Genomic DNA, 13811 nt, shown 5'->3' on the forward strand with positions numbered 1-13811 from the left:
GTCTCTTTCAGTTCAGAGAACTACCAATAAAACAGCCTGAGAGGTGGATTATGATGTAGATTAGCTGAAATGCTATTCTAGTAAAGTGTCAGTATGAAGTGGACTTGATTTATAGTAGAGTCCTGTTCATGATTATTACTGTATAATGTCTGTCAGAATCCCTGCTGACTTAGTGTAACTATCTGTTGTTTTGATTTAGGTACATATTAAAGCACTTGTGTTATTAGTAATTATTAGCAGAAAAAATATTGTGCGTCAAAGGTTAGGTCTGGTTAAATGAGGGCAGGAATGTTCTGGAGAGGTGAAGGCTGGTCTGTGTAGGGGTTTGAGGCCCTGCAGGCTGAAGTCTCTCTGACAGGCTTTCATGTTCAGCGGCTCAACAGGGAGTCATGAGGCAACATGCGCCACACATCATCAGGTCTCGTGACGGAGAAAAAAGGGATGTCTGAATTACTTCTAGGAAAGGGGAGGTGTGGGGTTGGGACATTGAAAGGAGGGAGAGGAAAGAAAGAAATATACAGGTGAAGAAAGATGTGATAAAATCACTTTTAATGCATATTCTAACATTCCCTTTAAAGCCCATACTGTGATGGAAACCATGGTATAGTGATGGTATTTCATTATATGATTTTTTTTTAATACTGTACATTATTTTTTTAAACTGTACAAAATTTACTTGTAGTGTTTATTTTAGTTTTTATTGTTTTATTTTTCATTTATTTAGGCAAAATAGTATAGAAGTTTTTATGTATATGTAATGTATAGCATTTATCTGTTATTGACCATAACATGAAAATATTTATCAGTTTATCCAACATGTTCTCCAACCAATACGACCATATAGGTCGTTTGTCACTTCCCTGAAATACGACTCATAGGAGCGTTTACTAAAGTTGCGCCCCTATTGACAACAGGACACTTTCATTTTAATTCATGAAATACGACCCATAGGAGCGTTTTCTATAGTTGCGCCCTATTGACAACAGGACACTTTCATTTTAATGCATTGTTCCCTTTTATCTGCGTCATATTTCAGGTTTTGCGTAGCTCAACTGGTAGAGCATTGCAATAACAATATGCAATCATGTGATCATGCGATCGTGGGTTCGATCCCAGGGAACACATGTGCTCATAAATGCCTAAATGCACTATAAATCACTAAGGTTAGGTTTAGGGGTGGGGTGGGTGTAGTCATTAATAAAAATTAGTTTTGGTAAATGGAAATAGGAGAAATGGTGTAAAAAGTCCACACACTGCATTTAAATGAACACGCATTTTGATTGGTAATGACAGTCATACGTCATTGCATGACGACAGACGTAACACGACACTGTCATTATTTTTACGCCCACTAGAGGGCGTATGACTTCAAAACGTAAATATAGGTCGTAATATGGTGCTTAAAAAACGACCTATAGGGTCATTTTTTTTGGAGGACAGTCCTGAACCTGAACTCATGATTGGTGGCAAATTTCAATGAATTTGTATGAAGTCATCATGAAGCATGAAGGTCCACCCTAAAGTGAACCCTTAGTAACTAGATTGTATGAAAATGTACAATGAGATTGCATGAATTCATACAAATTCGCTAAAACTTAAAAAATACTTGCGAATTGCCATAAGAGAGTGTTGGCTCTTTTGTCAATTATTGTTTTTTCATTTACATATAAAGTAATTATATCTAGAGAACATTCCAAAATGGTCAAAACTTTCAAAATGTCAAATGATTTCAACATAATTTAAAAGAAGAAGGCTTCTGCAGCAATAGATGATTCCTGGAGAGCAGCACAGTGCCTTGTCATGGCGGCATCTGTCCCATCATTCTGCACAGACTGACTGATTTTTGCAGCACTCACTGGCCTGTCTGTCCTGAGACCTGCACTGCTCTACATGTCTCACTCACCATCTGTTGCCCTGGAAATAGCAGAGAGACTGGACAGAAGAAACTCCCCACAATACTTGAATATTAGCAGAGCTGTTACATGTTTCTGTTTTCATTCATTTACTGTATATGGCTCAGTACATCTACTTTTTATTGCCTATTCAATGGCAATAAAACACAACTCCTTTTGATGACCTAGATTTTGCATTGGAGAAGTAGTGAACCAATGCTGTGCCAATATTGTTTATTGTTCATATATATTTGCATTTAGCATGTACATTCAGCATTGTTCTGTGTTCATCTTTATGTTAGTGGTTTTTTTATGCGTTGACTGTCATCAATTTTTAGATTTGCTTTGTTTGTAGTGAGATGGCAAGTCGAGATTAACGATGATGGTATTGAGTAAATGCACCTGTACGTCAGCTTTTTCTGAAACAGTATAGACCTGCCACTGTCTCTCTCTCTCTTTCTCTCTCTCTCTCTCTCTCTCTCTCTCTCTCTCGTGTAAGTGCTCTGTATGCCTTTCTGCTGGTCGTCAGCCAAGTAAATGGCCTTGTTTATCCAGTTACTCTATTCAATTAAGTTCAGAAGCCACAGAAGGAATTCCCAAAAGGCAGATCTCATCCATTTTTGTCTCAGATGTAAAATTATGTAAGATGATCATACAGCACACGCTGACACATAAACACACACATGGTTATTATCAGGTGTTGGCGAGTTAGCAAATATTCTGTTGTGAATAACTTTTGGTGTATATGGAGCACACAACCATAAGAGTGATTTTGGTGGGCAGTATGGGTTATGATGCACCAGTATGATGGTAGGGCTAAATTGGCATCATCCAGAATTTTTGTAAACTATTAGTATTTTCCATTTTCCACTCTTATGTTAACCATGACTGCATTTATTTGATCCAAAATTAATAAGTAATATTATGAAATAATTTTAGAATTTAAAATAATGGTAACACTTTAATTCTCACTATTAACTAGTTGCTTATTAGCATGAATATTACTATGATATTGTCTGTTTATTAGTACTTATATAACACATATTAATGCCTTATTCTGCATGACCATATTCTACATCCCTTAATACCTAAACTTAACAACTACATTACTAACTATTAATAAGCAGTAATTAATCATTTATTTAGGGGAAATTCATAGTTAATAGTGAGAATTGACCAAAATAACGTTTTTATTTTTTAATATATTTTCAAATTTAATTTATTCTTGTGATGCAAAGCTGAATTTTCTTCAGTGTCACATGATCCTTCAGAAATCATTATAATATGCTGATTTGCCAGTCAAGAAACATTTCTATGTATTATCAGTGTTGAAAACAGTTTATATTTTTGTGAAAATCTTGATATATGTTTTTTCAAAACTCTTTGATGAATAAAAAATAGAGCCCGTATTTTATGCCTTTCATGCCTTGAGTTTTTATGAGACATTAAATTTGTATGGATTTATTCATTGTATTGATGATGCCTTTGTGAAAATTTTAGACTTGGTAAGGGAATGTTTGATGAATTCATCCACTCTTTTACAACAGTCCACCTATTTGTCAATGCTTTCCACTCATCTTTCCCCAGGATGGTCATTTTCACATTGTGGTGACTAAATGTCATGAGAAAAATCAATATGTGGGGGCTAGTGTGGCAGTGTGGGTCTTAGCGATGAGGCCAACAGTAAACACAGGCTGCTGTAACAGATGGAGGCGACAGCACTGTGTGAGTTCTGCCACTCTGTACAGATTACTGCGGTAACAACAGTACGCTGCTTCAGAGCATACGCTGAGCCGGACATTCTCAAGTGACCGTCAGAGACATTTTAGTCTGATATTTTCTCTGAAAAGGCTCACGACAGACACTCACTGGGAGAACTGATCATGCGCAGGGAGAACTTGTAGCATTAGCCAGATGTTAGCTGTCTACGTTAAAGTCGCAATGAAACAGCAATGCATCAGATCTTTTCTTCCGTATTTTGACATACATCCAAGTGAACGGAATATCAAAAAAGAAACAAATGTAGAGCGAGGACTTGGTTTTATCCATCTGTTGTTGATAGGAAGGAGGCTGATGAATGTGAGCTTGCAGATGATCGGTGCAGGGTTTAAGCCGACTAAATGATTGGAGAAGTTGGGCATACATCACCAGAGAGAAGTCTGATGTTTTCACTGGAAGATAGAAAAAAATGTAACATGCAAGGATGAATCATTCACAAAAAAAATTAATGTAGAAATTTAATTTAATGCCAACTTTTTTTGGTTGTTTGTTTTTGGATGTAGTGGAAGGTAAAAAACAAACAGAAAAACATCTGATTCCGCTGCTGCCAACAGACACAAACTAATTTAGAAGCAATTAAAATGTGCAACCTCACTTGCTCTTTCCGTTCTCACGCTTTCTCGTTCCTGGTTTTTGTCTTTCGTAATTTTCTCTCACTATTTATGGTGAGAAGAAAAAGGTACTAAGGTATGGTGACACTTTGACATTAGACACTGTATCATCTCACTCTGCTGTGTGTGTTTGTGGGATGGATTAATGAATGGTTGCTGGGTAGAACAGGAGGCATGAGGCAGGAATGTGTTAATTATGAATGGAGCTTCTCTCGTGGCTTACTGGAGGCTCTCATTGGAGAAACACTGTGTTTGTATGCATGTGTGCCCTTTAGAGAGTGTGTGTGTGTTTGTGTGTGCGTCTGCGCATTTTTGTGACATATCAGGACACAAATTTGTATAATGACATGGGTATGACATAGGTATTACAAGGAGAGGGTGACTTATGAGGACATTACCCCATGTCTCCGTTTTTCAAAAGGCTTATAAATCATACAGAATGAGTTTTTTTGAGAAAAGTAAAAATGTGCACAGTTTTCTGTGATGGGTTGGTTTAGGGGTAGGGGTGTAGGGTGATAGAAAATACAGTATAAAAATCATTACGTCTATGGAGAGTCCCCGTAAACCACATATACAAGTATGTGTGTTTGTGCGTGTGTGTGTCGGCATGCATGCATGTTTAACTCAATGCACTCAGAGCAGCCATGTAGAAAATCTGTGTTAGTGAACACATTACTGCTATCGCAAAATGGCAATTGATAGTTGGTAAGAGATAATGGCAATATGAGACAAAGGCATGTCAATGCTAGGTTGTTGTGATTTCGCCCAATCATCTATAGATATATACATATCTTAAATCTAATTTGTTTCTCATAGACAGCAATGAGATTAAATGGATATGAAGAACAGATTTTTGCTTAGGTGATCTCACATGTCTCATCTAGAGTGTCAAAAGATCTCAACAATGTCTCAAATTATTCTCATAATTCTATTGTCTTGATTATATTGTCAAGACACTAACTTCTGCAATAAAAGTCTGGCGTTTCAGTATTAATTAATTTCAGCTATTTATTTAAGGCGAGACGCTACAGGCTAAAACACTGTTTTTATTTTCGATTTTGGGCTTTTTGGCTTTTAATAAAGTGTTTTTTCAGACTAGTGCTAAGAAAACTTCCTAAATCCAGTTTTAAGCATTTTTTGGCTCTTTATCTGTTTGTGACTATAGATTTCAATTACAATACATATTTTTAAAGGCCTTTTTCTCAAAATGAGTTTTCTCTCTTACACTGAGCCATATCTCTACTTCAGAAGCACTTACATACACCAAACTTTACAGTTTTATTCCTATCTATATTCTGAAGGTTTTTACAAGAGGATTTGTTCATATATAATTATACATTATATACAACATTTTATTTCAAAGAAAAACTGTGAAAATCTATTTTTTCTGACTGTTCACAGTATTTTCTTAATTATGGACTGATAAAAAGAGATACCCAAAATCCCCTCTGTAAAAACCTTTGACTCTAATATGTCAAAAAAAAAAAAAAAAAAAAAAAATGAAACAAGAATACTGAACCTGACTTCACCCAATGTTCAGATTTTTCTACTATACTTTTATGCAAATGAGTGCATTTTTAAGTAAATAATGCCTCATTTGCATATTTAAACATAACATTTTAGAAAACTTGTAATACAAAAAATGTTTGCAATTCTCATTGTAATCAATCCACTGGGGAAGTATGGTGATAACTATTAGTTAGGCTATTTTTTTTTTATTCACCTGGAATGTCTTGCCTTAACATAAATATGGGCTGAAATAATTATTAAATACATAATAAATACCAGTAAGATATACAAATAGGTCTGTATCATTTTCCATAAATGGTAAAACATAGATTGCTCTTCAACCCAATGTTCAAGGCAGAGCTTTTAACTTTTGAGGGTCAGAGTTGATTTGTTAGGGTTTGTGCCTCTTTGAAAGGCCTCGATTAACCCTGTAAGGCCTAGATTACTGAACTGCTCTAATCTGGATGAATCTCATTCCTCTGGTACTGGAGATCTGAGGTCAGCACAGACCAGGATTTAATGCTGGAATGTAGGTTTTCATCACCCTGAGAATGAGCTGAAAATACTGATTTGGAGAAAAGATGGGTAAATCATTCCCTGTTAACAGAGAAACATACGCCTTTAATGTTTATTGATACAATGACATGGCATTTCATCTTTTCATATTGTGTTGTGACAGTCATATGAAATACAGTGTTTTTATATTGTAAATAATTTGTATCCTATTTTGAAGGTCATTGTACAGTTAAATCTAAAAGGCTGGTGTGGTTCCAGGCAACACTTACAGACTTCTCAGTTCAACAATTCAGTTTGACATCTTAAACACTTCAGGAAAATAATAGCTGTCCAGGCCACCTTCTTTGGAAGAAAGCACACTGCCTCTTATAAATACTGGGGTCAGGATTTTCCAAGCATTTTTTTTTTTTCCCCAACATGCTACTAAAAATAGCCTAATTTATACTGTAGCTACAGGTTACACACACACTTTGGGGAATCTGATAAATTAAACAACTCTATTTGGACTGCAGTGAGCATAAATGAATGTGGTTCATGTTTATGATATACATCTAATTCAGTCATGAAACTCTAGAGGGCTCAGGCTGATAGGTCTATTAACTACAAGCAATCACATCATTACTGCATGGCACAAGCTGATTGGCCTCTGCTGATCCTGCAGCCAATGAAACTGTTTGTTCAACATTTAAATAGTCTGGTTCATTGTTTGATGTAAGCTAGTCCTGCAACGCGCTATCTGAGTTCCTCTGAAAACCTCCTCCTCCCCCAGCTCCACCTGTCTAGATCTGTTACAGGATCATTTATGTATGTCTCCAAGGCTATACTTGCTCTGCAGCAGCAAAGCAGATACCAAATACATTAACATTGGCATATTCAATAACATGCTAAAACTTTTCGGAGAGTTGTCATGAATTAAATATTTTAATGACTTGAAGTTGTACACTTGATGGTCGTGATCAAAGTGCAGCGTATAAAGGTGCAGTAAATTCAGTGTAATAATTTTAGTGTTGTTCTGACAGGTTTTCTTTTTTCTTTCTTGTACATCCTGTAGGTGCCACCAGGGATATCGGATCAGCGCTGACCCGCATGTGCATGAGGCATCGCAGCATTGAGGCGAAACTACGCCATTTTACTAAGTACGACCACACTCCTTCTGTTAACTACTTCCTGTGTTATAGTTTAAAAGTCTATAAACTACACAGATATACTTATACATATGATTATACACAACACAAAAACATACTAGAGCACGAACAAGGGCCAAAAGATTTCATATAATCATATGTGAAGCTACAACAGTGGTGTCTATTATGCAGCATTATCACAAGTCACCTGGAATACTCAATTCTGATTGGTTTATAGAGTGCCCCAGGGATGACGCGTTTTTGTAGGCCAACCCGGAAGTTCGAGGTTCCCTCGGTTGAAAGCCTATGCATTTTTCCCATAGACTTTTGGAAAATCACAGAAAATAAGCTCTGTGTTTAACAAAGGGTTATGACACTTACACGTTTTGTCTATCAAGATAATCTTTACAAGTTAACACAACATTTATAGATTTTGAAGCCTAAATAAAGTCGTTAGATATAAAAGGCTAACAGTAGGCTATAAACGGACTACAGCACACCATGGTCGCGGATCAACGTCGTCACCACTCAAACTTTATTTAGAAAACAACTTTATTTAAAAACATGCTCGCTGATTATGATCTGTGCTGTTATGAATACTTATCCACTTTTTCATGAGAAATGCTGTCCAAATGTCCCGTTTTTAATGATGACGTCTAAAGTCCCCGCCAAAGGAAGTAGTCCCTTTTAGCAATTTGTTAGCAACCGCCGATTTTAAGACACAGTATAAGTTTAAAAAAATCACAAGCGGGTTATAACTGGTGTGTTTTATGTCGTAGATCAAAACGTGAAAGTATTTAGAGGCTTTGTTAACCACAGACCTTATTTCAGGCGATTTAGCAAAAACCCATTCAAAAAACCCATAGACTTGACGGCGTTGGAACCGGAAGTCCTAAAATGCTAACTCGCTTCCGGATTTTGTCTACAAAAATCATCCCTGAGGCACTCCATTATGGCATTTCGTGGTCAAATCAGTAAATCAGTGTTTTATTTTCTTTTATTCTGAACACTGTAATCACAGACTCACTCTCAAAGTCTACATGCCAGTATGACACAAGAGGACACAAATACACATTTTCACACTTTATTAGTAGACATCTGCAGACAATTCCATCTGACAAACTAATGAATGGTGGCCTCAGACTCTAAGCCACACTGTAAACCAAAGCTTTAATTTTGCATGGTCTGAACCCCCCACAGGGTTGCTGATGTTTCCTTGAGAATGTTCATATTCCTCTGTAATTGAATGAGAAACCTCTGACTCGGCTATGAACGGTCGAGAACATAATCCTCTCTCCATTGCTCTCAGTGCTTTGATGGAGAGCCTGATCACTCCTCTACAGGACCGCATTGAAGACTGGAAGAAGACAGCCAATCAACTGGACAAGGACCATGCCAAAGGTGACTAAGCACTTTTTTTTTTGGCCATATGTCAATTCTTAAAAAGTAGACAACACAAATTTTCACACACTTTCTTTTTCACAGAGTACAAACGGTCTCGTCATGAAATAAAGAAAAAATCTTCAGACACCATGAAATTACAGAAAAAAGCCAAGAAAGGTAACACCTTCTTTTCACTAAGAAATTTACAGCATGACAAAAAAATCGGTCAGTTGATTCTGTGAAATATTGTCACACAAACAAACAACACACTAGCATACCAGTGTTTTAATGTCAGTGAATCTGATGGATCAGATCAATATTACATAACACTGCCCTGTTGCAAAGCAGAAATGTGTTGGGAATAACTCAAGGACATTACCTCAAGGTCAAAACCGGCTGTTTTATTTGGCGTTCAGAACAACCAGCTGTTTGGATGCCATCAGTGTTCACTGTGTTTTTAGTGGCTCTAATGGTTGATGATGGACAGTTGAACCTCGGAGCTGTTTTTAAAGCCGCATAGACTGCACAGAGTGCACAATGCGAATGCGCTTGGTGAAATTACCGATCCCTTTATATCAGGCAAACAATCCTCTGTAATGTAAGCAACCTCCTCTGCTGGCTGAAATGCAGAAGTGCAACTCTCACCTCATTTGCTAAGCAGTTTGTGTTCATATCCCAGCAGCCAATAATTTCTGCTTTTGAAGATAGGCTGACAATCCTGTGTGTTACTAGGAAGAGTCCAGTGTTAAAGGAAAAGCTCCCTTTTATTATTTTGTTACAAGTCCAGCATCTCATTCCTTTTAAGACCATTCAGTTTGATAAGACTACCTATTTGAATTCCTTTTGGATCCATCGCTCATTAAATCTTACATTTTTGGCTGTATTTTGAATTTTGTTTTGATTCGATTTGCTGTGGTGGTTTGGCTTTTCTGAAACAATTTGGCAGTGAAATGAGCTGAATTGCTTCCTAATACTAACCCTAACACAGTGCTCTCCCTCCTCTCTTTCTCTGTATCTCTTTCTCTCTGTTCTTTACCCTCTCTTGGATTCCCCCCGTGTTGTGTTCTCTCTCTTTTTCATCTACTCTCCCTCTATAGAACTACAGGGTAAGTATGTTTTTCCACGCAAAGCTGTAGCTCACTTAGATTCTTCTCACTCGTTTCTCTGCATGGCCCTCTAACCCGGCCTCAACTCGAAAAAGACCCACTCACGTCTGCAGACAGTTCTGTGGCCGTCGGATTTAACCCCCACATGAGATTTTGGCTTGACAACTTACAACAAGTGATTTCTCCCATGATAACACCTGAGGGTTTGCTTTGTGCATGATTTTGCTGATGCCGTCCCAGCATGCATGCTGCTTGTGTTCCTGGAAGCAGTTCTACTGCGGATAACTGACTTTGCTTCCTTAGCAAAGGTCACGACCATCTCTAACAATCTAGACTGCATGAGTTAACCTTTTAACTTCTTCTGGGAGGTTCCGTGTGTTTCATTAAGTGTAGAAGACATTCGATCGCAGAGTTCAGAACCGTCCGTCTCCATCTGTTGTGTAGGTGCTAGTCGGAGTAGTTCGTTTTGTTCTGTGTTCACATTACGTCTGTATTGTTGGAGGCTGGAAGAGAAATGATCCTCATGTTCTAATGCTGTATTCCCTTTTGTCATTTTTTTTCTTCTGGTTGTCCTTTACAATCTTCTTATTTTTTTCCATTTGACCTTCTATGTTGTCTGATACTGGCCATTTTTCATTCTGTCCATTCTCCATCTTTTTTCATCCTTCCTTCCCTTCTTTTCTGTTATGCTCTCTGACGCCCCCTTTAGGCCGGGGGGACCTTCAGCCTCAGCTGGACAGCGCAATGCAGGATGTGAATGACATGTACCTGCTGATGGAGGAGACAGAGAAGCAGGCGGTGCGGCGTGCTCTAGTGGAGGAGAGAGGACGCTTCTGTACCTTCATCAGCTTCCTGCAGCCTGTAGTGGTACAGCCCACCTCAACGTCACTTACATGAACTGTACAGCTGCTCCGCTCATTAAAAGACCTTGAGATTTTAGATTTGAGAGCACATTTAATTTCATCCTCAGTTTACTTGGCAAAATAAAGCTTGTTTTGAGGAAATCCCTTTATGGAAAGGACATTTTTTTAAGAAGGAAAATTTTTTGGGGATTTTTAATTGTAAATGCAGTACCATTTAACAAAGCCTCAACAGGTGTCAGAGTTCCCATGTACACTACCGTTCAAAAGTTTGGGGTCGGTAAGATGTTTCAATGCTTTCGAAAGAAGTCTCTTATGCTCAGCAAGGAACCTGCATTTATTTGATAAAAATACAGTAAAACAGTAATGTTATGAAAGATTATTCCAATTTAAAATAACTTAATTTTTTTATTTATTTTTTAATGCCAATGTAATTTATTCAGTCATTACTCCAGTCTTCACTGTCACATGATCCTTCATAAATTATTCTAATATGGTGATTTTGCTCCCAAGACACCTTTTTTATTCTTAAAATGTTTGTACTGCTTAATATTGTGGAAACTATGGCACTTTTTTCATAATTCTGAAAGTTTTTTGAACGGTAGTGTATGATGGACATAATAACTAATTACTTAGTAATAAATATATATAATTTTAGATTGTTGTAAAGGAATTCATACATACAAACACAACATTATTTTTTATAATTACATTTATCTACAAAACTTATTTAAACATTAAATCAAAAGATTTGTATGTTTTGAAATGTAAAGCGTAAACATTTCATAAAAATGTTGATTGTTATATTGTATATGACAATGGTAATGAAGAACCAGTCTTAAAGGGATAGTTCATCCAAAAATTAAAATTCTCTCATCATTTACTCACCCTCAAGGTGTTCCAAAGCTGTATAAGTTTCTTCTGTTGAACACAAAAGAAGATATTTTGAAGAATGATTGTAACCAAACAGTTGTGGGGCCCTATTGACTTCCATAGTATTTTCCCATACTATGGAAGTCAGTGGGGTTCATCAACTATTTGGTTACCCATATTCTTCAAAATATCTTCTTTTGTGTTCAACAGAAGAAACTTATACAGCTTTGGAACAACTTGAGGGTGAGTAAATGATGACAGAATTTTAATTTTTGGATGAACTATCCCTTTAAGCAGATATTCTCACACACACACACACACACACACACACACACAAAAACATATGCTCTTAGAACGTGTTATTGTGTGTCATTTGAATGGCATTAGGCACTTAATAAAGGTAATCTAAGAATGATAACATCTAAATGACCTGGTTCTTTGCCCTTGTGTAATTGTCAGAATGGAGAGATTGCCATGTTGGGAGAGATCACTCATCTCCAGGCCATTATTGATGACCTCACCGTGTTAACCTCAGACCCCCACAAACTGCCCCCAGCCAGCGAGCAGGTGCACATGCTCCTTATATACTTCAGTCATCATGTTGCATGTGCAGTGCTTTACAGAAACAAACTATAGTAAGACTATTAACATTATGACTGTGTGTTTTTCTCTATTTCTTTCTTTCAGGTAATAAAAGACCTTAAGGGTTCTGATTACTCTTGGTCCTACCAGACTCCCCCCTCCTCTCCCAGCAGCTCTGGCTCCAGGAAAAGCAGCATGTGCAGGTGAGAGCAAGATTGATAAAGAAATAAAATGAGACAGTGATGTTAGCATACTTATTAAATCTTTATTTATGCTTATTAGCCTTTTTTTTCTGCTGGATGGATTTGTTGCTTGTGCTGTGTACTATGTTGCTCGGCTTTTCATTGTTGTAATTGCTTTGAAAATTGCTGTTTGTTGCAAAATGACAGTAAAGTTTACCACAAAATATGGAAGCTTATACTTGTAACTGCCCTGCTGGAAAATCAAGCTTTGATGTGCCTTGAAACAAGGTGGTAGACCATGTTGGACCAACAAACCAGCTGGTCATACCATCTTAAAGGGATAGTTCACTCAACAATACAAAAATTCTGTCATCATTTACTTACTTTTACAAGATTTCAAAACACAAATGAAGATATTTTTTATGAAACCTAAAAGATTTCAGTCCCTTTACTGAAAGCCCATTACACCAACATTATGACGTTTCAAAAAGTTCATAAAGACATCATAAGAGTAATCCATATTAATTGAGCTGTTTAATCCATTTTTTTAAAGACAAAAACTCAATCACTTTTTTAAATCACTTTTTCTTTTTAAATTAGGCTTTTATTCACGTTTAAACACTGATCAACATACATACATTGAGCACATCAAATATGGTAAACAGAATCTCAATTATACTGAAGCATCAAAGTTTTGGCTAAATGGAACTTCAGTGGGAAAGAAATCTCTCAGGTTTCATTTAAATGTCTTAATTTGTATTTCAAATAAAAGTCTTTAAGGGTTTGGAATCACATGATGGTGAGTAAATGATGACAATTTTCATTTTTGATGAAGTAACCCTTTAAGGGGATGCTAATGCCAATAACCATCTTGTACGCCTATAAGCTAAATGACTAGCTAGTAACTAGCTAATTACTTAATTTTCCAACAGGGTTATATTTTGTGGAAGAGTGTGTGTATATTTTGAATGCAAGCATGTGTGTACTATAAGAAAGAGAGAGGGTTGCTGGTGCTACTGCTGCTGCGCTACACAGTCTCCCTGTATGTTAACATCACATGTAACCCCCTGACTGCATTTTAGTTGCAAGAGTCAGAGCACTGTGGTCATTCGAATGTTATTTTGTATTCCTGTAAAAGCCTTGCTTTCAACGGCAATAATTTAAAGGTGCCATCGAATTGAAAATTGAATTTACCTCGGCATAGTTGAATAACAAGAGTTCAGTACATGGAAATTACATACAGTGAGTCTCAAACTCCATTGTTTCCTCCTTCTTATATAAATCTCATTTGTTTAAAAGACCTCCGAAGAACAGGCGAATCTCAACATAACACTGACTGTTATGTAACAGTCGGGATCATTAATATATACGCCCCCAATATTTGCATATGCCAG

At 36.9% G+C, this 13811-nt stretch overlaps 1 protein-coding gene across 6 annotated transcripts in view; it reads left to right on the forward strand.

Annotated features, from left to right (window-relative positions):
- The window catches only part of mtss1lb (MTSS I-BAR domain containing 2b), a 66687-nt gene that overhangs the window by 44328 nt on the left and 8548 nt on the right, over positions 1-13811 (forward strand). For 3 of the 6 annotated variants that reach the window (XM_048185210.1, XM_048185212.1, XM_048185214.1), the window contains exons 4-10: positions 7359-7443; positions 8741-8832; positions 8917-8991; positions 9912-9920; positions 10630-10787; positions 12113-12220; positions 12341-12438. In XM_048185210.1, the coding sequence (XP_048041167.1) occupies positions 7359-7443; positions 8741-8832; positions 8917-8991; positions 9912-9920; positions 10630-10787; positions 12113-12220; positions 12341-12438 (625 nt within the window). The remainder of the gene's footprint in view (positions 1-7358; positions 7444-8740; positions 8833-8916; positions 8992-9911; positions 9921-10629; positions 10788-12112; positions 12221-12340; positions 12439-13811) is intronic. The other 3 variants (XM_048185211.1, XM_048185213.1, XM_048185215.1) reach the window with 1 other exon arrangement.

The sequence above is a fragment of the Megalobrama amblycephala genome, linkage group LG3 (assembly GCF_018812025.1).
Source record: "Megalobrama amblycephala isolate DHTTF-2021 linkage group LG3, ASM1881202v1, whole genome shotgun sequence".
Taxonomy (NCBI): domain Eukaryota; kingdom Metazoa; phylum Chordata; class Actinopteri; order Cypriniformes; family Xenocyprididae; genus Megalobrama; species Megalobrama amblycephala.